The 25448-nt window shown below is 37.0% G+C and overlaps 1 protein-coding gene across 2 annotated transcripts in view; it reads left to right on the top strand.

Annotated features, from left to right (window-relative positions):
- Positions 1–910: 910 nt before the first annotated feature.
- The window catches only part of LOC135698387 (mitogen-activated protein kinase p38b-like), a 29902-nt gene continuing 5364 nt past the window's right edge, over positions 911–25448 (top strand). Inside the window, exons 1-4 of one of the 2 annotated variants that reach the window (XM_065218350.1) lie at positions 914–1059; positions 1492–1753; positions 15252–15585; positions 15801–16035. In XM_065218350.1, the coding sequence (XP_065074422.1) occupies positions 1650–1753; positions 15252–15585; positions 15801–16035 (673 nt within the window). In that variant the 5' untranslated portion in view covers positions 914–1059; positions 1492–1649. Of the gene's footprint in view, positions 1754–15251; positions 15586–15800; positions 16036–25448 lie in introns of both variants that reach the window. The other variant, XM_065218351.1, reaches the window with a different exon arrangement.

Here is a 25448-nt window from a genome sequence, read left to right as displayed (position 1 = left end):
ATAAGTTTTCTTGCAAATGTTTAGGGGTTCGTGAGCATTCCTGACATTGCTGAAAATTATGGTAGCATCAGATTGCGGGGTTGCTAGTGTAATATGATGCTATGTTGATTGTTCATTAACTCTTGATCGCTTGTAATACCTGTGAATATTTTAGGGGGACAAAAAGGTGAACTAAGAGGTGGACGCCTGAGCTTTTCCACATTTATATCGCTATGAAGCAACTGTGAACTCTGGTGGGAATTTATATCTGTAACTGTAACCAGTTCGGTTTTGTTTGTTAACCTTGTTAGAATGTAATATTTAATTATCTTAAAGATAAATCGTCCAGCTCAAACCTTTGTAAGGGACCATTAAAATCATTAAAATAATCTCAAACTGAGATCAATATTCAAAGGAATAAAGGGGCGGCCATGGTGTAGTGGTTAGCATCCATAACTCTTACGCCAAAGTTACGAGTTCAAATGTCATCCCGATCAATCTCGAATGACCCAAAAGTGTTAAGAGACTGTAATAAAAAATAAAACAAAGGAATAAACGGTATGTGTGCGTACAATCGACAACACGTTGTTATGTAGAAAGGTTCACTCGCAAACAACGAATCAAAGATACAACTCTAATACAGTGTGTAAATTCATAAGATTTTGATATACAATACATATGCAACTGGAGAAGATAATGGACAATATTGTTTAAACTATGGGCGATTAACTAAATATTTCAGTGGGTTTGCTAATCGTGGTTTTACAAAATAACCGTCAAATCAAACACGCATCATACAACTAAACAATCAACCGACTCGGTTTGATAGAGCTACAAACTGGGGTGAACGTTACGCCGCAACTGTCAGACATGTTCTCACTTCTTACTCACTTCGCTCCGTCAGATCATAGACTTAAAATCTCACAGATTCAGTTTCATCGCAACCTTCATTTCGCTCAGTGTGTTTTTAGTTTTGCTGCTGATGTAGAAGCAAAACGAGCGGATAGATATATCATCTAACAAATTTTCCTCACACCTTCTACTCTTTACAACGATTCTACATCATCGCATAATATTCCGGTATGTGACATAGTATGATCACCCAAGTGTACTGTTACCGCGTTGTTCCATGCATAATGCGGTTCGTGTGACGTGTCTCTGGATTGTCGTATTTGTGCAAAAAAATATATATATTCACGGTTTCTTTCGAGGAAGGCCAGTACAAACATAATATAGATAGACGCCGAGAGTGAAGCTCGGCTTGTTTATTTCTGGTCTATTTCTGGGTTGAAACAGGGAAGGAAAAATTCGGCTGCATGACACCAAGCCGTGAAAACTATAGTGACAAAATTCTACACATCACAATATGATGTGAGCCGAACGGTGTCTAGGTAGAAGCTTACGAAAGATAGATAAGAGTGCAGTGTGATTTTATGCCGAAACGAAAAATAACACATCACGAAAAGATATTCAAAGTGCTTTAATTGTGTTTCTTATCTCGTATTTCCGCAGATATCAGTAAAAAGTGTATAAAACCTTTGACGAGGCAAAGGCTGAGTTTGGTTCGAAGTACGCGACTGTGGTTGAAAAGTGTGTAAAAAAGAGTGTACTATCCGTAGAAAAGCGACGAGCATTTTTCGATAGTAAGCAGTGAAATCAGTGAACGCACCATGCCCCAATACTACAAAGTGGAAATCAACAAAACAGAATGGGAAGTGCCGGAGAAATACCAAATGCTCACTCCAGTAGGGAGTGGGGCGTACGGACAGGTCTGGTAAGTGTCGGAATGCACGATAAAGCATTGAAAACTTTTGGCACGCTGTAAATGAAAATCAGAATCCGGGTAATAGCCAGGTACGCACATGACGTCATATCTTGCGTTGGCATTTGCGGTATTCATTCAGATATTGACACTGGTTGAAGAATATGAAATGAACAAAGTGATTTAAGTTCATCTTTAAACCGGTTGTTCCCCTGCGCTACCCACCTTGTTTTTATTTATGGACACGGGTCGTTGCAGGTACGGCATATGACGAATTGTATTGTTAAATGGTTAACAAACAAAATAGCATGCATAGGTATCAAAATGTATCGATCACGATCATATCAGAGACTGCACAGTCATTTACTTCCAATAAGTTAAGAGTTTTATATCTTTGGAATTAATTTTTTAAAACCATCGACAGACATACAAAGCATTACCGTTGTATTCATTTAATCTAGTACCTCAAAAAGTACAATATGAGCTACTAGCATAATATCTTTGACAAACACGATTGTAGCACCGTTTTACTCCTATATCCAGTACCTCAAACGACGTACTAGATTAACGGAGTACAACGGTACTACAATCATGTCTGTCGATGGTGTAAAGCAATACAACGGTGTACTTTGTATGTCTTTTTGATTCTCTCCCTTATGGTAGCACAGACCTGTTGGTCATTATTCGCTAAATTGTATGTCTGCCGATAGTACAAGATAGAATACCCAGTGTTTCAAATGATTCAGAATTGAGTCTGCGTATAAGAGTCACGCCAAGACTAAAGCCAAATCTACATATGAAACTGTCAAACCGTATACCTATCGTACAAAGTAAATACGATATTATGAAAACTCAGCGACAGATATTGCAATAAAATATAAACACGCAGTGAGCTATTTAAATTGTCATTGGAAACGTTGTTTGAATATCAGAATGATCAATTAGGAGGTTTTGTGGATTTTTTTTTGTTAAGATAATTTGACAAAATCATTATTGATATAATAATTTACGACAGCTGCTAAACTTCTTTCTCTCACTGGAAGTCATTTGAAGATGATGCAGGAGACCTCTGTGGTCAAGTGCAAGGGAAGAGAGTCTTTCGAAAACCGTGATGCGAGTTCCACTGGTTTTCTCTTGGCGTGACTCTTATACACATACTCTAATTGTACCTTGCCATTGTGGTTTTGTTTATATCACCGTTCCAACATCACAGGCATAGTTTGCGACCGTTTGCTCGTGTGTGGCGATCTTCGATGCGACTTCGTTTTGCTATTTATTTTTAATCTCATTGTCGTCCTTAGAAAAATGTAGTAGTTTCATTGCATTCATCTAGCGTTGGTGAGGATTTGTTTAATCTGTAATGGAAGCTTGGCGCTAAAAATGTTTAGTAAAACAAAATGTTAAGTAAAGCAACTCCAAAGATTTGGAATATCGATCGATAGTAATAAGTAAGACTAAGTCTAGTCTAGTCTAGTCTACACATACACAGCCAGTACTTGAAAGAATCCTGGAAATGATAGAAATACATCTATCATTTTCTTGTCATTATTAATGCCTGCTGCACATCAAGGATGTGAAACAAACAATAAAGCGGCCAGGCCTACTGTGTAGCGTTTAGTTAATTTTTGTGGAAGTAAATGTTTAGCATGTCTACTTAATAAGTATAGACAGTGGTTAACATTTAATCCACAGGTAATCAAAGAGCGGGGACATACCGTACCAACCGCTCCGTATGCAGGATTTGAAAATAGGCTATATAAATCGTTGGGAGTGACAGAGCTAAGAAAGTTAATGTACACTCCTTGGTTGTCCGATCTCCTGGGATGGAACACAGGTATTTACCCCTTGTGTTCGAGCGTACAGTCCTCCCTCCGTACAAGCGTGGACGGCACCGCCCACCCACTGCCATCCCTCAATCGATCCAGCCAACCTCAGTCGAAGGACAACAGAGAGCGGTGTGCGGACGTAACCTATACGGAGGGAATGCTGTATTCGCCTAGGTTATAGCGCCCTTGCTCGCTATTCGTTATTCGCTGTCTACAATGAGAAGAAACAATGCATGAAATTTATAGTGAGTAATTTTATAGAATATATATATATATATATATATATATATATATTTGACTTACCCTTATAGAGAATACAATACTGCATTTTAAAGCCATATATAAAAAGAAGAGTACGTTGTGATTCGAGTTAGTGTTAAATTTGTGATAAATGTGTTAATCTTATACGTTTATTTTACAATATGTATAAATGTATAATAGAAGATGTTCATGTTTATAACTTGAGTATTAGTATTAGTTATATGTAAACAAACAAAACAAAAGAAGAGAAGAGGAAAGAAGAGCAGAAAAATAAAAAGGGGATAAAGTAGATAACAAAGAAAAGAAACGTAGGCAGATTATTAGAAAAGGCATTATCCGATACCTCAATCAATTGTTACTCCCGCCGAGATCTCAGCGAAACCCTCCCCGCCGAGACCCGCACAGCCGAGCTCGGTAGAAAAAAAACTAAGAGTGTCGATAGATTAGTAGGAAAATAAATAAAACTACTTTATGACTCAAAGTGCAATGAATGAGCGTTAGTTTCGGGATCATTTCAGTGTTAGAGTTATGTTAGTTTTGATCCGTAATCAGCCCTGCCGGTCCCTCCAACATTAGTTACAGGCAGTGGTTGTTAGATCATGCGGCACTGTAACTACTACTATTTTAGAGGTATGATTCGTCAAGTTTATACAACTAAATGTTTCAATTGAGGCAAACTATCTATCTTACAATTACAAAAGCCAACCTAAACTTACAATTATATGCAAATGCAAAATGAAACTTGACAAATCATCGTCAATCCCCTTATTCCAGGGCAGGGCCTGACGATTTGAATCTAATTTTGATCAGTGAACGGGCACCATATGGTACATTTTCTCACCATGAACCTATCATTTCCAGCCTATCTGAACTATTTAATAAATGGAAGCCATAACATGGGTTACGCTCCCCCTAAGCGGGCCCTCCGCATCCTGTCTCTGTCTTATCTCAAATACAAAATGCCAATGGTATGAATGTATCTATATATAACTTGGAAATGACGTACAATCAAATAAACCCGTAACCCACTCACTTGGTCAGGCTTCAGAATCGTCCAGTGGTGGGCAGTGCGCTCTACACTCCAAGTTCCCTTTTTCAAATTTACCGCAAATTTGATATTTTACCCATTGAGTGTTGATTAGTCACAATGAAACATTGTGACAGAAGATGAGGTTACTAGTGTATTACATAATCTAGGTCCTATTTAGGATTATATCTGAAAAATCCAAATCTGGCCAACGCCCACCCTAAACCTAAACCTGTTCTAATCCACCTGAAATGACTAACGAATGGAAGACTTTGACTACCCAGCCATGCAATAGTCTCATTCCGTGCCTTATGGCAACTTGATGATTCTATTGCGCTCGTCTTCTGGCACCACCCAGGGGAGACTTGGTCCTGTACCCAATGCTTAACTTATCTCCATTCCACTCAGCTACTCGCAATTTCTTGTGATATAATGGGCGGAATATTATTATATGAGACAATTCAATGCAGACGTCTTTCCAAATTTGGCAGATCGACAGGTAATCGGTGAGTTACCACGATAGTTGCTATTCAACAACTCGACAACGTCCCATCGTCAACGCCTGCTATGAGAATTTCCCATTGCAGACGCCAACGAAATGACGTCATCGAGCTATCGATCGACTAACCTGGTTATCGCCTGGTACCTTATAGCACGATGCTAGGAGGCGAACCGGAAGAATCGATGAGCTACCTCCCCCCGATAGTAATAAGTAAGACTAAGCAGGGGAAAACTAAATAATATTCAATCCAGATAGACTATATCTAGACCAACAATTGAAATAGGTGGAATAACCAAAGGTAAACAATGGCTAAAAACGCAAATTCCTCGAGAATCAAAGCACAACAAAGCAATCTAACACCGTCATCTGATAGAGCAAATTTCCTTTATCGAATGGCGAATGGTTTGCGTGGGAGTGTTTTGATTCTTGAGAATTTTGTGTTTAAAGCCATTGTTTACGTTTGGTTGTTCCGCCTATTTCAATTCTTGGTCTAGATATATAGTAGTGTGCAGCACGTCATTATTTAGTAATCAACTTGGTTTACGTGATAGCGGGTCCAAAACCAGCAAAATTTGGGACATGCAGGCTACTGTCAACCTCTATTGTTGGTAAAGACTCTGCTTATCTTCATCCTAAGTGTCAAAGAAAAATGCAAATGCAAAGCGTTTTTTAACTAATTTTTCGTTATTTACCCAAATTGGTTGTTGCACCATTATTATCATACCAATGACAAACAGTAGAGCCACCTTCCCTACTTGGTTCCGTATGTACATTTTCACTCCCAGAGAGTGATAGTAGATTATAAACAACATTATCACAATTTTCAATCAGAAGCGGTGTTTATTTGTTTCGATCATTTGTAGGTGAGACAGTATCAGATAGTCTGGATCGAATGAATCGTTCAGATTTCCCCTGGCAATCAATCACATGTTTACAATTTTCATTTATATCAGAAACAGTGTTCAATGAATTGCTCGCTTCCCAAAGTAATAGCAACAGGCACTATTATACTAAAATGATTTAAAGTTCATACATTACGATAAATGAACTACACTCAATTCTATTCTACGCGTTTTATTTTCGTCCGTACTATTTATCGTGTGATCTCAATTTGCAGTAAAATTTAGTGTAACTTGTTTAAAAAAATCAGAAAAAATAAAAGAAAAATATGATAGTGTTGAAAATTCTGCACTAAAATCGCGTAAAATATAATTGAGTGTACTTAAGTATCATGAGGAACTCCAGACTGGGATGGATCGTTCTCGGGAGCATTTTTCATTACTTTAAATTATAGAAAGTTAACGTTAGTCCAATTGATTTTTCAGTTAATCCATATTAAAATAGATAGATAAGCTTTGATTAACTCCTACGTAGTAATTAAAAGCTTCCCTCCATTTGTTTTAAATCAAAATGTTCATCCAAATACATGAAATCACATCACAGTAGAGTAGTTCCATACAGATTCGCAAATCGTTTCGGATCGATGTTTATAGAATCACTTGTTATTTTACACAGTTGTTCATTACTGTCCAAAATGTCATTTTACATATTTAGTTCCCTAGTTTTGTACACGACTAACACTTGAAAAGGGCTTATGCAAAAATGATACGCATCAATATAAAAAATATATATCTCGCCAACGATTTGTTTGATCGAGATGGTGCCTTCCGCGAAGTTGCGGACAAGTATTGTGCATTTCAAGAGAAAAAATATACACTGTAAAAAATTATTTTGTTATTTACAAAAAAAAATTAAATTACTCATAGGGGAAAATTTGGCTTCGGCAATACCTTAACCTATTATCGTCAGGGGGTAAACAACGTCCTTGAGAGCTCAATTTTGGCATGTGGATACATTGTGTTTCAGAGCAACTATTGGCCAAATTTGAGTGCTCTAGGACTTTGTTTACCCCCTGACGATAACACTAGTTTACAAAACAACATAAAAAGTGTGAACTTTAGTGGTTGACCAACGTTTCTAATGCAAAATCCTACGCTGAATTCAATGCCGTGGTCAGAAAAAAATTAAAGTAGAGCCATTTTTGAGATATACAAAAATTTTGATTTTTTGAATTTTGGACAAAAGTACGATTACTAAAATGTCAATATCTTTGGAACTAGTGCACCAATTTTAAATCTTTTTTTTATGAAAGTGAAGCTAAATAAATTTGCTATCGTTCATTAGAATATTATGTCTTAATTAAAAATTTAATTTTAAGTCATTTAAAAATTTACAGCATTTTTTTTTTCCTGCGAATTTTCCATAAAAATCTTGTTTTAATCAACATTTTTAATGTGATAAAAAGATTCAAAAAATAATTTCATAATTTATTTTTAAAGTCCATTAAAAACTGGAGAAAATGAGCCTTTAATGGATGAAATCGGTTGGAAATTGTCGAAGTTATGAATTTTTTTGTAAAATCATGGAAATTGAATGTTCCAAGATTGGCCGTTGTCCCGCTCCTAGGTTCATGCACCACTTCCAGTAAACCTTTCTGCGGACGTGTACGCATACGGTGCATTTCACTAACACTACCAGCTGTCACGCAAAATTAAATGGGATATTTTCAACAATATAATTTACGCTAGTGTTTGTGAGACCGCTCGGCGAGAACCTAACGCAACCAACTCAATTTGACAGCTTTTTTTCTTTAACATTGCTTAACGATGTATACGACAAAACGTGAATTCAAGTGTAAAAATGATCCACAAAAGTTTTGTTACGCGTGTGGAAAGAAACCCAAAACTGTTTACACAATCCGAATTTAATGATTTGGTGCGAGATCTCGACTTATCGAAGGAGAAATCCGAATTGGTGGCATCACGCTTGAAAGAACACAACATGCTGAGCAAGGAGGTCAAAATTTCTTGTCACAGGAATCGTCACAAGAAATTTGACAAATATTATTCTACAAAGGACAAGGCATGTTTTTGCCATGACGTAAACGGCTTGTTTGAAGAGTTTGGTGAGCCATATGATCCAGCTGAATGGCGTTTATTCATCGATAGCAGCAAGTTGAGCTTGAAAGCCGTTTTACTGCATCAAGGGAATGAGAAACCTTCTATTCCATTAGCTCATGCCGTTAATATGAAGGAAACGTATGAATCAATGGCTCTATTGCTCAATTTGATAAATTACAATCAACACAATTGGAAAATTTGTTCCGATCTTAAAGTGGTTGCCATGTTGACTGGATTGCAACAGGGATACACAAAATATATGTGTTTTTTGTGTAAATGGGACAGTCGAGCTCGTAAGGAACACTACGTCCGAAAAGATTGGCCAAAACGGGATAATTTCACAATTGGTAAAGACAACGTTAAAAATGATCCTCTTGTGGTAAAAGAACGCATAATACTTCCACCACTACATATAAAACTTGGGCTATTCAAAAATTTCGTCAAAGTGTTGCAAAAAGAAGGGCCGGCATTCCAGTACTTGAAATCAGTATTTCCAAATTTATCTGACGCAAAGATAAAGGAAGGTGTATTTGTTGGCCCACAGATCAAAAAACTGCTCAATGATTCCGCATTCAATTCAGTTTTGACACCAGATGAGGAAGAAGCGTGGAAATCGTTACAGCGTGTTGTCACAACCTTTTTAGGAAATTTCAGAAGCCCAGATTATGAGGAAGCCGTCGATGAATTGCTCAAAAATTATGAGAAAATAGGTATAAATCAAAAATATTGTGTTTGTTACAGATAATTAATTTCAAATCCTTTTAATTCACTGAACACAGGTGTGAATATGTCTTTGAAGATACATTTCCTACATTTCACATGGATTTTTTCCCGGAAAATCTTGGTGACGAGAGTGATGAGCACGGCGAACGTTTTCACCAACAAATGAAGATGATGGAACGTCGTTACCAAGGGTTTTGGGATGAAGCAAGGATGGGTGACTATTGTTGGTTTCTGATTCGAGAAACAAGTTCAAAACATCGAAGACAAAGTCATTCGATTCTCAATCATTTTTAATAAAACCTAAATAAATTTCTTTTTCGGTTTTAAATCCTGATATGCCTTAATCAAATTGATATGTAGAGAAAAGAATCTCCCATGAAAACTTTACATGCGATTTGGATGCTTACAACGACACCTAGAAAAGGAACTCTAAAGCTGTTGTATTTCAGCAACATTTTTAAGTGTTTTACAAAAATGCTCATAACTTCGACAATTTCCAACCGATTTCATCCATTAAAGGCTCATTTTCTCCGGTTTTGAATGGACTTTAAGAATAAATTATAGAATGATTTTTTCAATCTTTTTATCCTATTTTTTTTTTTTTTTGTATATTAATTTATTTGATAAGGCTCAACCGAATTAACTTAACAGAGCCGAGGATTCATGGTCACTATACAATACATCTTAAAGCTATAGTCAAAAGGTACAACACAATAAACACTTTATCTTCCGCTATCCAAAAAGCCTCCTCCATCAGAACTGGAGCCGCTTCCAGTAGTTTCATTGTATGGCAAATTGTTGTACGCCAACGAGGGTCAGAGCGCGTCAATTGCAGCAATGGACGCAAAACGTGGTCAGCACTCACACAATCATCACGAAACGGTTGCTTTCCAAAGTCGACGACGCATCGACCGAAAGAACTGCTGATGAAGAACAATGAGGAGGACCACACAATGGTTGCTGCCGAGTAAACAGACGATCGCGTAGCACACATCGAGAGTGGCCTGCTTTTGTCGACAGCCGAGTGAACACTGATTTTTTATCCCATTAAAAATGTTGATTAAAACAAGATTTTTATGGAAAATTCGCAGGAAAAATAAAAAAAAAATGCCGTAAATTTTTAAATGACTTCAAAATTAAATTTTTAATTAAGACATAATATCCTAGTGAACGATAGCAAATTTATTTAGCTTAATTTTCATAAAAAAAAAAAGATATAAAATTGGTGCACTAGTTCCAAAGATATTGACATTTTAGTAATCGTACTTTTGTCCAAAATTCAAAAAATCAAATTTTTTGTATATCTCAAAAATGGCTCTACTTTAATTTTTTCTGACCACGGCATTGAATTCAGCGTAGGATTTTGCATTGGAAATGATCATCACCTTACTGAGTTCAAAAATGCTGTAAACTAGTGTAATAGGTTAAGGTATTGCCGAAACCAACATTTTTATTGCATTTTTTTTTTATTTTTTTTTTATATTTATATTGTAGTTTATATAAAGTGCTACTTATTGACAATTTGCGTTTGCTGGGCAACTCATAAACAAAAAAAGTTATGAATTATTGGAAAAAAGTACTATTTTCCAAAATACTACTTACAGTTATCGAATATCTTTGAAATTGTGTTATTATTATAACACATTAAATTTACAACAAAAAAACTAATAATGCTTAAATTGCCCAAAGTTGTTGTTTTCGAGATACTCGTAGGTTAAAATTCACTTATCGCATAATTTGGGCAATTTTCAGCCTTTTGAGATGTTGTTCGTGAGTGTTTAACCTTGAAAATTTATTAAAGGAAAAGCCCAATCCATTTCCCTAAACTTTACAGTTCACAGTTTTTTCTATCAGACAAGCGTTGAAAATCAAGTCACTGTCTGGTACCTAATTGCATACTTAGGTACCATCTAATTCTTCAGTGATAGTGAAAAACTACAGATTTTACCTGTGTTGCCCAAGTCATAGACAATACAAAAAACAATGAATGAATTTAGCACCACAAGGTACTTCGCAACAGCAGCTAAAGAATAATTTGAAACTGATGGAGCACATTCAGCAGTTCACAGAAGATCGGGCCATGGCTTAAATGATGCAACGAAAGAAATTGTTGTTCAATTTTTTGAGGACGATGAAACAAGTCGGGTGATGCCTGGCCAGAGAGACTACGTGTCAGTGAAAAACGATAGAAAATGGAAAGCAATACAGAAAAGGTTATTGATGACGACACTTAAAGAAGCATACAAAATATTTAAGGAAATTAATAGTGAGGTAAAAATAGGAATTTCTTCATTCGCGAAACTTCGTCCTAAATACTGCAAACTTTTAACCAGTTCAGGATCGCACAATGTTTGCGTTTGTACAAATCATGAAAAAAATTCTTATAACACATAGTTTAAAAAGTACAATATTTTGTATGACTTAAAGTCCTTGACTGATAGTTTAATTTGTGAAAGAAAAACAGCATATTGTTATCTTAGATGTTGTGAGGACTGTCCAGACATTTCGTCAATTGAGGATTTTTTTAACACAGCAATTAGAAAAAAAAATGTTTGATCAACTGTCATTCGAACAGTGGGTAACTACTGATAGATGTGATATACAAACTATTGTTAAAGATCCTGAAGATTTTGTTTCATATTTTTGTGAAAAATTACTCAAATTGATACCGCACGATTTCATTAAAACAGAACAATCTAAATTCTTAAAAACAACGAAAAACTGCAAATTGTTTTAAGGGAATTTTTAGTCATTTGTGATTTTTCTGAAAATTTCTCCTTTGTACTGCAGGATGAAGTACAATCTCATCATTGGAATGTACAACAAGCGACTATCCATCCATTCGTTATATACTACAAAGAAAACTCGCAAGTGCTTCATTTTAGTTTCATAATTTTCTCAGAAGAGCTGACACATGATGCAGTAGCTGTTAACCTGTTTATTTCCAAAATGATTACTTTTTTACGTACAGATCAGAGAAAAATAGTGAAGAAGATTTATTTTATGTCTGACGGAGCTGCTTCACGCCGTTGGCGCCGACTCTGTAACGCTTTACTCCTGTTGTATAATCCCATAACCATCGATCAGTAGGACTTGGTCCTATGCTTTCGTTCCATCTAAAAATCCCAGAAGAAACTATAAATCTTTGCCCCGTCATCGCCAATTACATTATTCCAGCAATTTTGAATTAATTTTTTACACATTTTCGTAAACTGGTGAATTAAATATTAGGCCAAAGTCTGTCAAGATAAGCTTAATCTTCTCGTGTAATATTGTTTAAAGCCATCAGTATGTTAGACATAACATAAGTATACTCAAGACTTAAAGCTTGAGTTTAATACCTGAACGCAAAAAAAAACGGATGTATCTTGGAACCATATTAATGAAATAAAAATGTTGAGTACTCAAAACGAAGGTCATTTATTGCACTTTAAAGGAAAAATAGCGAAAAAAAATATTCCGATGTGGTTTTGATGAAATCTCGAACTTTGCTTCGAATACCACTCATCATGTTTTGGGCACTGTGCGCGGCCATTTTGTTCCACCATCTCTTCATCTCGGTCGCATCCCGAGTCACCTTTCCACTCTTTTTCATCTTCTGTTTGACAATTGCCCAATATTTCTCAATTGGATGGAATTGAGGGCAGTTGGGTGGATTGACGTCCTTTTCGAAGAAATCCACCCCGTTGTCTCGATACCACTGTAGAACTTCTCCGCTGTAGTGGCAGCTTGCCAAATCAGGTCAAAACTTTACAGGTCCATTGTGAGCCTTAATGTACGGAAGACTACGTTTTTTTCTGGCACTCCTGCTTGTACATTTTGGAATCCAGACACAGCAAAAATAAATTTTAATATTACGTCCAAGAGGATACACTTCAATCATGTCATTTTGATGGCCACAAAAATAAACAAATGCAGTAAAATCAGCGTAATGTAAGTTCATGCACTGTATTAATGATAATTTTGTCCATATTTTTGACACGCAGTTTGAAGTGCATCCACTTTGATGTGATATCAAAATTAATTCTTTTCTGTGTAGTCTTGTGTGTCACGAAAACCAGGGTTTTTTGTCGGCAGCTGCAAATAACTTGCCAAATCATAAGCTTTCTTGCAAATTTAACAGCAAAACCTAATTTTAACTTGCTAGGGACATCACCTCGCCCAGTGGTTTTATAGAACTTTTGTCCGGGAGGCTGTGCATAATCCATCTTCACGTACGTTTCGTCGTCCATGAGCATGCATCCTTCGTACTTTATAAGAACCTCATTGTACAACTTCCGGGCCCGTCTTTTGGCAACTAGATTCTGCTTCAGTGTACTGTTTGGCTGCTTACAGGCTCGAAAAGATCGAAATCCTTCTCGCTGATGAATCCTTCTGACAGTGCTTTGGTTGGCATTGAATTTTATGGCGATATCATATTCCAACAGTCTTGGGTTTGCCCTAACCGTTCTCAACACCTGCAAATGCAGCTTCCGATCCTTAGCTCCACTCCGATGCTTGCTATGATCCTGCCGTTAGATAGTATGCTGCTCACGGGAACGTTTGAGAAGACTGCACACGGTCGATTTAACCAATTTCATCGACTTCGCGATTTTTTAACCTGACCACGTTGGATTTTCCAAGTGAGTGTCCAAAATTAATTTTCGGTTCACGGCTTCCATCAAGTATAACTTCTTTTAAACAAAATGAATCGTGACGAACTTTTCAGCACTGAACGAAGAAACATTTCAAAACAAACTGCTGTCAAAACATTCCAGATTCGACCAGTGCGTCCAGATGTTAAATGACTCAAGCTTTATATTGTATCATCCAAGGTGGAATGACCTGAATAACTTCAAAAAAACTACTTAAATAGTACTGAAAACTTTTTCGTATTTCAAGTTTATTCCTTATCGCATATCAGCTCATTGTGTGCTCTCAACATAATGTTCTAGATGCACAGTTATTAATAGAGAGCTCTCCATGCCTGTACCATTTTTGCATTAGTATAATTGTGTGACAAGTACAATCATACTCTATGCTCAGAGAAGTCGAGAAATTATCCAACCCGAAAAATTTCCAAACCGGGAATCGAACCCAGCCACCTCTTCCAGCATGGTCTTGGTTTGTAGCTACGCCTTTATCGATTGAGGAAAGCTTCTGAAAATAATATTGTGGATATTATACAGACAAAAGCTTTAAGTTCTTTTTTTAAAGGAAATCAACGAATTATTTAACGAAGCATAATTTAACAATCATTAATCAATTCGCTAGTGCTTTTAATATTTAACGAAACCCCTAAATAGTTAGTCAAAATTTAACGACGTTGATTAACGGTTGATATTTTAACGAAAATGTGCTCACCAGAATCTACAATGTTTCACGACATAGCATGGTCGCTGGAAGGTTTTTAAAATAAATTTATAATTTTTATGTTAACTTATTTTTTGAACAAAGTTTTCCCAAATTCATTACATCTAGAAAATCATCTCTTGAAGGTTTTAAACAAAAATGTGCATTCTGAAAAGAAAAACAAGCTTGTATGCTGCCGTCCATTGCAATTACATTTGTTATATGAACCATATGCAGAGGATGTAATAAATCCAACCTTACATTGGATGTAAGATAAATTTGTGTAGCGTGTATTGTTAAGGACATTGATTTGAAAACGTGAACCATGTTTTTCTTGGAGTTCAATTACAGTGATGCCTCGATTTTTCCAGCGCCTCCTTGAATCAGAATTTTATCTTTCAATAATTTCACATATCCGTAATTCCAAATCCTTCTCAATCATCTTCAAGATAGATGTTTAAGCTATGCTTTGGTGCAATATGTGCTCTGAAAAAGCGCATGGGTTTCGTAGAGCATACTGTTAAAATCGGGTCATTACTGTATTCTAAATATAATTTAAGTAGTGTTAGCTTGTTATCAGTTTTGTGAACAGTTAGCATTTTTTTCGTATCCAAACGTTAGCTGAACTTACCGACAAAACCAATTAAAGTTTTGCGACCAGTGTCATGATGATGGATCACCCAAGTTTAGCTGCAAGCAACATCAATCTGTTCCGATTTCAACCGCACCATCACACTATGACAGTGCAATTACAACAGCAAATACATTAATTAAACAAGTCTACGCACTATTCTTGAGGCGATCGGCTCAAAGAAGTCAATCTTTTACCACTCAGAACTATAATTAACTGCTATTTTTTTCTCTTTGCCTTTCAATACAGTTCTGCAACGGACACACAGCACAGCGTAAAGGTGGCCATCAAAAAACTGGCGCGCCCTTTCCAGTCAGCAGTACATGCCAAACGAACCTATCGCGAACTCCGCATGTTAAAGCACATGAACCATGAGAACATAATTGGCCTGCTGGACGTATTCCATCCCGGAGGTAATACGCTGGATTCCTTCCAGCAGGTCTACATGGTCACCCATCTGATGGGGGCGGACTTAAATAACATTATTCGAACACAACGTCTCTCGGACGACCATGTACAGTTTCTAGTCTACCAGATATTGCGTGGCCTTAAATACATACACAGTGCTGGTATTATACATAGGGTAAGTGAGAGCCATAAGAACTTTAATGCTCTTTTCATTTATCGATTTATAATCGTCACTAGCATGGTTTGTAGTGAGTAGCATAAAAGTAAATTACTCCCAATCATTATTTATGTCTAGCCACTTTTACTTCGACATACCACTAGGATTTTCCACGGCACGGGTTGAGAGAATCGATTTTTCAGTTAGTTGTAACTATTTCACTCTCGTTGCAGGATTTGAAGCCGTCCAACATTGCAGTTAACGAGGATTGTGAACTTAAAATTCTAGACTTTGGTCTAGCTCGTCCCACCGAGAACGAAATGACCGGTTACGTGGCAACCCGATGGTACCGAGCGCCGGAGATCATGCTCAACTGGATGCACTACAATCAAACAGTGGACATTTGGTCCGTTGGGTGCATCATGGCAGAACTGTTGACGGGTCGAACGTTATTTCCCGGCACAGACCGTATCCTTTTACTCCAATGAAAATATTTGTTGCAATCTATCGATTACGTCTATTTATCCACAATCTAATGTCGCATTCATATCCAGCTAGTGGTGGAGCCAGACAAACATTGATAAATTGTATAGATTGTTGATTGGCACGTGCTTGTTTGGGTTGGTGTAGATGCATGCTAATGGAATCATTTTCACGATCATGATATTTCTCATTCATTACTAACAGTCACATCTTTCATTTTTGTGCGCATATGACAGCATTACATCATTCTGCATGAGATGTATTCTCACGTACACTTACTTTCCGTTTAGTAGCTGTGCAATATTTGTGTCACATCGTAGGAATTCCAGGAAGCTTCAGAAATTATCACTTTCGCCCATTTTCACCTAGCATTCAGCATGTAGGACAATAATACTCCAAGGTTGGATGAACACTATAGATATTGTTGTTGAACCACCTACATCGGACTGTTCGGGTTCAATTTATAAATATTGCTGGAGATAGAGGTTTAACATTTAGAATCGTGCCTCCGCCAATCCTCCCAGCCCCATCTAATGCAGTAGCTGGATTTTTTTTTCAGAATCATAAAATATATTTGGTCCGAGAACCAAAGCATGTTTCCACTTACACAATTTAAATAATTTTCCTAAGTCTGCAGCCAACAATTTTGCTAACGTCCGAGATCTAAATCCCTTAAAGTTTAAAATCAATTTTTGTGTTCCAGAATTTGGAAAATTGGCTCTTAAAAGCTTTCAACTTTTTCCCCCCTCTGTTCGAGTCATAACCACTGCGACATTGATATTTTGTGATATGTCTCTTATCAATCAAAATAGGTATTACATGAATCCTCATTAAATCGTGATGTTCGGCATCATTTGAAACATTCTAGGATTTCCGCTTCTGACTTGGTATAACCGTGCCTCATCTGACTAGGCTATCTAAAGAGGGTTTCAGGAATGTTTTCGAGACAACGGATAGAGATTTTTTCAAGATCTACCGTAAACCGCCATAATTCTGCGAACCGCCTAATTCAGCGCATTCGAAACAAAACGTGCCATGACAAAACTACGAATGAAGTAAGGGGGAGGTTATTTACGACTTGTCTTACCTTGGAGATGGAGCATGTTTCAGCAATATCTTAAGCAAGGACGCTGAAAATAAATGGAGACAAATTATTTAAAGTAAGGCATTTTCTTTGGAAGGATCTTAGAGCTGTTGGATACAAGATGTAACGTACCAATGACGAGCTTCGTTGGTGATCTTCTCCAAGGAAATATACTACTGCTGTTATGCTGCTTAGTAGTATCGACATCGATACCCATCGCTGTAATCTACGATCGCATGCCTTCTTGAACATCCATCCCTTACGAATCAACTCTGATTAAACGAGCCCATGCGGATGATGTTTCGCATCTTCAACAGATGCAACAATGTATTTGACTTCAATTTTACCTGTTTTCGAATAAAAAGTGTAATTTTAAGAGATTTTTATGTTAATTTGTATAGTAAGTTTACTGTCATTGGAGTGAATATTTTACCTGTTCACAAGAAAATAATTAAATAAATAAATATCCGGTTATAACATTAACTCCATCATAAGTGGTGTGTTGTGATATGGAGGGCTCGGCTGCCTCAGACAGCCGTTTTTGCTTACTGAGCAGAAAATTATGGCATCATATTAAAGAGTTTCATAGTCACAATGCTTGCTCACCGTTTTTGTATAAATTGTCATCATTTTTTGTCGGTGCCGGGTTTGAATGGCTACAACAACTCGATCAAAAGTGGTGTGATGTAATATGAGTGGCTCAGTGGCCTTAGAGCGACCGTTTGTGCTTACTGAGCAGAACATCATGTCACTCCATATTTAAGATTCGTTGGTCTTTTTTTTTAATTCTTTTATCCATTACTGTAATTCAGCGTACCATTTGACCAGTTCCACGCCAATTTGCATTCATCATAAGCTTTTTTTTGGAAAGAAATTTTCAAAAATCTGCAAAGACGTATCTCATCTGGGTTTGAATTTTTTATATTTTTCCCAGAAAGACATTATTTTTTCTACAACTTTGGACTTTGTTTCGACCAGAAATGCCGTTTCAATGCCACAATTTGTTAAAAATTTTGAAAGACGCATTTTGAAAAATTTACAAGATTTAAATTGGCCAAATTTTATTAATTTTTAAATGTAGGGTTTTCGATCTAATTTCCGTCTTACCCGCGCTTTACCTCTCTTTTCTGAACGAGTTTAAACAAAAAATGATATATTTTTGTCAAAGATGACTTCTAAATTTATTCACCTTTCCATACGTACCGTTGGATTTGACAAAGAGTCACAAATTGTTGAGATATTGTTTAAAATCTAATACTGCTTCCTGATTCTAAATTCGTTCTATGAGTTTCAATTCCGTCATAACGCATTGAAACGCCATTAGATTTTCTTCAATTCAAATTCCGTCCTAACGCATTGAAACGTCATTAGATTTTCTTCGTCCTACGGATAAACGTTGAAAAAGAGGATTCGCTAGGAGCGCTTCTTTTGTTTTGAGAACAATGAGCGTAAATATTCATACAATGCGCTCTAACAGGATTTATGTTGTAGCTAATGAACTAACGCATCGGAAGAAACCTATTATTGATTTGTGCATGGTGAAATCATTGATATTATTGATCTTTTCTGATCGATACCACTCATGACAAACAATTACGCACAGTTTCATACGAATCTAATATACATTTTTCACCATTTGGCCTAAAACTTCCTCCTTACCTCCTCAGACACGGCCAACCATGATGTGACAACGTAAAACTCCTGCCCCGGCAACTGTCTTGATGTATGTAAGTCTCGTCGTCAATTACGACGCACCTCAGTTTTGTCAGCCACTCACGGTTTAGCTTCCTGGCGCGGGGGTTTTGGCCACCGTGATTTGTTTGTCGTTCCGATTCGGTGCCTTCCGGACCAGATACAAACATCCGCATTCTTCGCCGCATCGCGGATCGATAGATTCGGCCGGGTCAGCTGTTTTCGGTTTTTTGCCGCAGCCTGCCCACCACTGGGTCGTCTGGGTCTCCTTGAATAACTTCATCACCCGGTAAAATGTAAAATGAAAATCGTCGTATGATGCATTCCCAGGTGTTTCTCGATCCATCTGTGGGACGCAGTCGGATTTTTTACGACGGCGCACAAGATTTTTTGCCGGATCTGCTCTTGCTCCGATGCCATTTCGATAACCACTTGACAGATTGTGATGAAAATCTGCCAGCGTAAACATTACACTCTTAGCTAGTTTCAGTCAAAATTAAATCGATTTTTACCCACATGCGACGAAGAGACTGCTGGCTTTCTTTTTCTGTGAAAGTCGAACAGCTTCGCAGCATTCTAGAACCTCAGTCGGCGTGCACAAACAAATGTTCAATCGCTTGTCTCTCTTTCTCCCGTCGCTCCATTGGTCTTCCTGTCAAGCTTCGGTGAAACGGATGAGCGAAAGAGCGCTCGACTTTGATAGTGTTCTCTTTCGTGAAACACATCAACAGAGGTTTCATGACGTATATGACGGAAAATGAAATAACACATTTAAAGCATTTCTCACGTGAAAACACTTGAAGATTACACGTAATATGTTTAATTTATCTTCCATCCACATATTTATCTAAAAATAAATTAACGAAAACGGGGCATAACGCATTTTAAACAAATTGAAAGAGCGGTGATAGAGTGTTCGTGAAAGGGGTTGAAAGCCATAATGAGGTTTCGTTTAACTAGAAAATCGACGTTACTTACATTGAAAGCGATGAGCAAAGCACGACGAGAAGATCCACAGCCAGCGTTCCCTTCTAAGCGTGCTTCTTTTTCATTATCATTTCTTGCTGATAGTCTAGCTAGGCGTTATAGAAATGAAGCGTTGAACACGTTTGTATAGGGAGCTGCACCGTCGAGGTAACCTCACTTTTTTGACATCTGGCAGTGGTTTGTTTACATGGACTTAGAAAAAAAAGTTTAAAAAATTTATTATTTTTTTTTTAGATTTATTGAAGAGGAATATTTTTCAAACGAACATAGTCGGATATCATATATTTTAATTCTTTTTATTTAAAACCTCAAATCCACTGGAACTGACTAACAAGCAAAGGTAAACAAACCACCACTGGATGTCAAACTGATGAATTCGGGTTCATCGCGTTCATTCGTGACGTCAGCGTGCAGCATCCTAATGCACTCACGTTGATAAGGGGCTGTTCATTAACTACGCAGACGGTTCTTAGGATTCTTGACCCCCCTACGTAGACAATTGTCCATACAACATTTTTTTTAATTTATACGAGCCGTTGATAATTGTCGAACTACCACCCCCCCCCCCCCCCCGTAAAATGTCTACGTAGTTAATGAACAGCCCCGAGGAAGAAAATCCCATCCTATTTAAGTCCTGGATATCCTGAAATATTTGTTACCGAGTGCTGATACCTATTAAATTTAAACACAATATGATAAAACTCTTGCAAGAAATGACAAGATTCTGACACGTCAAAAGGTTTCTGTGCCAAAGATAATGCCGGACTTTGACATAGGGGAATTTACGTATTCTCGTCAATCTAAGCAGCGTCCGAACTTCTATTAACGATTTCTCAGCGTGACACGCATACATGACAGGTTTGTTTGTTGACATTTATCTGCTGCTTGCTGTTCTACCAATTCCAATCAACAGAATTAATCAAAACGGGTTGAACATGTTTTTACAACGCTCCAAACTTCTCAGGTGAGAGTGACTATTGTCGGCAGTCTCTTTTTCTTCGGCACCCTTTCCATTTGAACTGCGTCACAGAACAGAAGGGGAAGTGCAAACAAATCGGTGAATCAAAAATGGTTCGTTTTTCTGCTCAACAAGCGATGTGTTGTGGTAGCGTTCCACACGGGCTTTCTATGTGCACTCACACTATCATAGCATGCTGCCTATCTTAACTGCAGGCAGAAGATGCCTTCTACCGCTAGGTGCGCTAGTGTTCGCAAATGACAAGTGGAGCCACTTTCAGATCCGAAGTTCCACTCCTGTGACTGCGTGTTAACCAGCTGTTCTATTATCGGCAACTCGAAATCAGCCGTATTTTGTAGTATGTATATTTCATTTAAAGAAAAATATGGTATAACAGGAATTCACAGTCGTAAAAATGTAATCAGGTTGAAGCTGAAAAGGTAAGGAATCGGTTTAATACATTCAGCGAAGAGTTTTGATGGGAAAATACAGTGAAATAAACGTTTCAATTTCGGTTGCCGAAAACAGTCAATGGGTGCCGAAGCCATAATTTACCCTATTATAGTATTCCCGCACTGTAAAACTTTCGAGGGAGGGAGGACACAGAAAATTATGGAACTTTGAGCAATTGTCGCGATCTTGAACTCAGAGTAACATTTTTTTTAAGATCGGAGACTTCAAAACAGTTCAAGATTCTGGGGCTTGGACCTTTTTTGATGAATCGCTTTAAAAAATTGGGGAGACTAACAATACAAATCGAGATGCAAAAAATTTAAATTTCCTACTTACAAAATTTCTCGTTTGTGGTGTTATGTTTTATGCAGTGGATTTTATCCTTCATTGAAATGGAGAGAAAAAAGTCAGAAAAAGACGGCACTATTCTGAAAAAGACGATCCAAAATCATTTTGTGATATTTTTCACGATGAATTCTGATGAATGTGGGCGTCTGCTGTCGAGTATTAGTACAAGACACTGAAGAAATCTGCACATTGTAGACGAAATACGCATATCTGTCAAGGGTAAGCAAATAAGGTAGTGAAATCAAATGGAAATTACTAATTCTTCTCTCTCTCTCATTATATTTTTCACGTTTTAAGAGTTACCAGTTTCAGGCCAAATAGGATAAAAGAATAAAAATTTAAGACTTGACCTTCTCCGATTTACATGAAACTTTACATAATTATGTGTATGGGCAATCATTCACATTTTTGCAAAAATTCGTCTATTTTGGATCTTGAATTTTTTTAAAGGCGTCTTTGACATGTTTCAATAAATTTTACTACTAAAATTTTAGTGAACTAAACAACCTTAAGGCCTTAGAAAAAACTAGCCTTATGCTCCATGTCCGAGTGAAGTGGGAACACTTCAGGAAGACTGGAGGAAATTTCCAAAACCTCACCCAGTGCCGTAAGTGCCAGGGATTGGGTCACGGAACTAAAAATTGCTACATGCCAGCTAAATGCATGAATTGTGGTGATTCCTCTCACGCAAAGGATGACTGTCCTGTGAAGGAAGATCCTAAGAAATTTAAATGTTCAAATGGTGGTGAAAACCACAAATCCAATTTTTGGAATGTAAGACTCGCAAAGCGATCCTACAATCTCGTTCTAACCGACAGGTAGGAAACGCTCCACGTTCCCAAACAGGTACAAATTCCTCTGCTGTTAACAATGGTCAGCGAGGAACAAATTCTACATTCGTACCCGGGGCACAAATATCACCCCTGCTGGCAATTCTTTATCTATACCTACTCCCCTCGCTGCTAACAATGTTTAGCGAGTGAATGGAGCTACCTATGCTGGTATTGCAACGGGTAGAAATCAAAATACAAACCGACGTAATTCTAACGGAAATTTTGAAAATTTTGACTTAGGAATGGAATGGAATTTTTACAGAAATCATTAATTGACATGATTTCTGATATGCTTAAATCTAACTCCATGTTTGATGCTATTCAAACTGGAGTAAAATTTGCGAATTATATTTTCATGTCTTTGAAATTCAGATATGGATTTTAAATCATTAATTATTTAAAATTAGAACGCTCGATCTCTCAAAGATAATCAAGACGAGCTATTTAACTTTTTGAGAGTTCATAACGTGCATATTGCAATAACTGAAACGTTCCTTAAACCTGACCATAAGGTTAAGAGGGACGCTAATTATTTCATTCATAGAAATGATCGTCTTGATGGAGCCTGTGGTGGCGTTGCCATCATTGTTCATAGACGAATCAAACATAAAATTCTTTCTTAATTTGAAACCAAAGTTTTTGAAACTTTGGGAGTTCTGAGTTCAAAACAAAATTTTGACAACTTACGTTTATAGCCTATTTGCCATTCAAATGCGTAGGCCAGCAAAAGAAGTTTCTCAAAGGTGACCTTCAGAAACTTACCCGTCATAGGTCTAAATTCTTCATTATTGGTGATTTTAATGCAAAACACCGCTCATGGAATAATGCTCCAAGCAATTCCAATGGTAATATTCTGTTTGATGATTGTTCTGCAGGTTATTACACTATTCAATATACAAACAGCCCAACATGCTTTTCTTCTGCAAGAAATCCCTCAACTATTGATTTGGTCTTAACTGATTCATGTCGACTTTGTAGTCAATTGGTTACTCATGCTGACTTCGGTTCTGATCACCTTTCAGTAACTTTTGAAATATCCCAAGAAATAATTTGTAATCCCAACAGCTTAATTATGCTCTTGAATCTCTGACTGCTTCTATAGCTGCCTCAGTACCAAAATGCGAGGTTAAATTCGATTCAAAAATGTCCGTAGGAGATAATACCAAAGAACACGCGATCCTGCTATGAAAGTTATCTGGCGGGATTTGCAAAAACAAATTTAAAAGCGATTCTCTGCCCTGAGGAACAAAACTTTTGAAAATAATGTTTCTAAATTAGACCCGAGCTCCAAACCCTTTTGAAAACTCACAAAAATTTTGAAAAAAAAATTCCAAAGCCTATTCCAGCGCTTAAAGAAGGTGGTAAAATTTTGATCACAAATTTGGAAAAAAGCTCAGAAACTTGCTAAGCAATTCAAGAGTTCCCATAATTTCAGTTTGGGTCTTACTAGTTCTATTGAGAATCAGGTTGCTCGGGATTATCTGAATATTTTCTCTCGGGAAAATATTTTTGATGATTCCTGGGGGACTGATTTGGACGAAGTAAGGTATATAACTAAAAAGTTTCATAATATGAAAGCTCCAGGTGATGATGGAATTTTCTATATCCTCATAAAAAACTCCCAGATAGTACCTTGTCTTTCTTGGTAACATTATTTAACAGATGTTTCCATTTGGCATACTTTCCTGATAAATGGAAAATGCAAAAGTTGTTCCAATTTTGAATTTGAAGCAGGGGTGATATTTGTATCTACGGTTACGAATGTAGAATTTGTTCCTCGCTGACCGTTGTTAACAGCAGAGGAATTTGAACCTTTTCGGAAACGTGAACGTTTCCTACCTGTCGCTTAGAACACTTGATTCGGGCATGAAGCATAAGGCTTTTTTAGTTCACTAAACACTAAACACTAAGTGAACTAAATAAAAATCATTGGAAATCCGGTTGCGTTAACCGACAGGACGGGATTTCATTTTTATTTTGATTACTTGGACAGACTCAACTCCAAGTAATTTAGTCAATTCATCTTTGATCTGATCCAGGGATTCACCATTGGGCAGACCTTTCAATACAACCTTGAACACACGTTCAGTTTTGGTGTCGTAAATAAAAAATGTGTGTTGCTTCTCAGTAAGATACTTGAGAAGACGTTTCAATCCGTCCAATGTTTCAATCAATACCCGGAATTCACCCCAACGGCCAATTTGAAGTCCTTTTTGGCATTAAGCCGGGAATTTTTAATTGAATTTTGCCTGGATGATGGATCATTCTCATTATCCGTAAGCATATCAAATTGATTGCTCAAATTATTTTCATCAGAACGGGGATCAAGCGATTACCCTTTTATTTTGCGCTTAGATGGCGGCAGAACTAAGTTTCTCCAAATCGAATTCCAAATAGGATTACCTCGAGTAGGGTCCAAACAAGGATCAAAGAGGAATAAAAGTAGAAAAGGTAGTAATTTAACAGGTTGAGCATTGAAAAGTGCTGATTAAATTAGTTGTAGCTTTAGATAGCAGTAACACTTCCTTCAGCAATAAGTAAATAGATCCGCACGGCAAAAGAGCACGATGCGGACTGTTATTTATTTAGTAATTTATTCATATTAGATGACAATATTGAAATATACAATTTTGCTGAAGACACTAGCCATTTCTGTTGACTTCAATGGAGTCCGCGTTTTTTTTTTTTATTTACTCGTTTTATCACGCGGTTTTCGTTAGCCCCCTCCCCCCTTTCATCACGTTTTTTATACCTAAAGGTTGTCCACGAAATTATTGCAGCATACAAAAATATCGACAAACAAAAGCCATTTATCAGAATCAAGAAAAACTGTGTTAGCTTTGATATATTAAGAAACTTTTTAACGTTTTACGGGTCTCATTTATTTACCATAAACAAATACATAAACTTTTCTCTTAATACCTTCCATTGCCTTTTGCACAGTGGTATCTGCCACTTCTTTCTCAGCTTTTTACCATTTTCTTTTCATGTCCACTTCATTTTTGGCAATACCAGGGTTCTTTCTCAGCTACTGCTTCATAAT

This window comes from Ochlerotatus camptorhynchus, unplaced genomic scaffold (assembly GCF_037179485.1).
Source record: "Ochlerotatus camptorhynchus isolate MF236.1 unplaced genomic scaffold, CSIRO-AGI_Acam_v1.1 ptg000085l, whole genome shotgun sequence".
Taxonomy (NCBI): domain Eukaryota; kingdom Metazoa; phylum Arthropoda; class Insecta; order Diptera; family Culicidae; genus Ochlerotatus; species Ochlerotatus camptorhynchus.
This window is presented reverse-complemented; position numbering and strand designations above follow the sequence as displayed.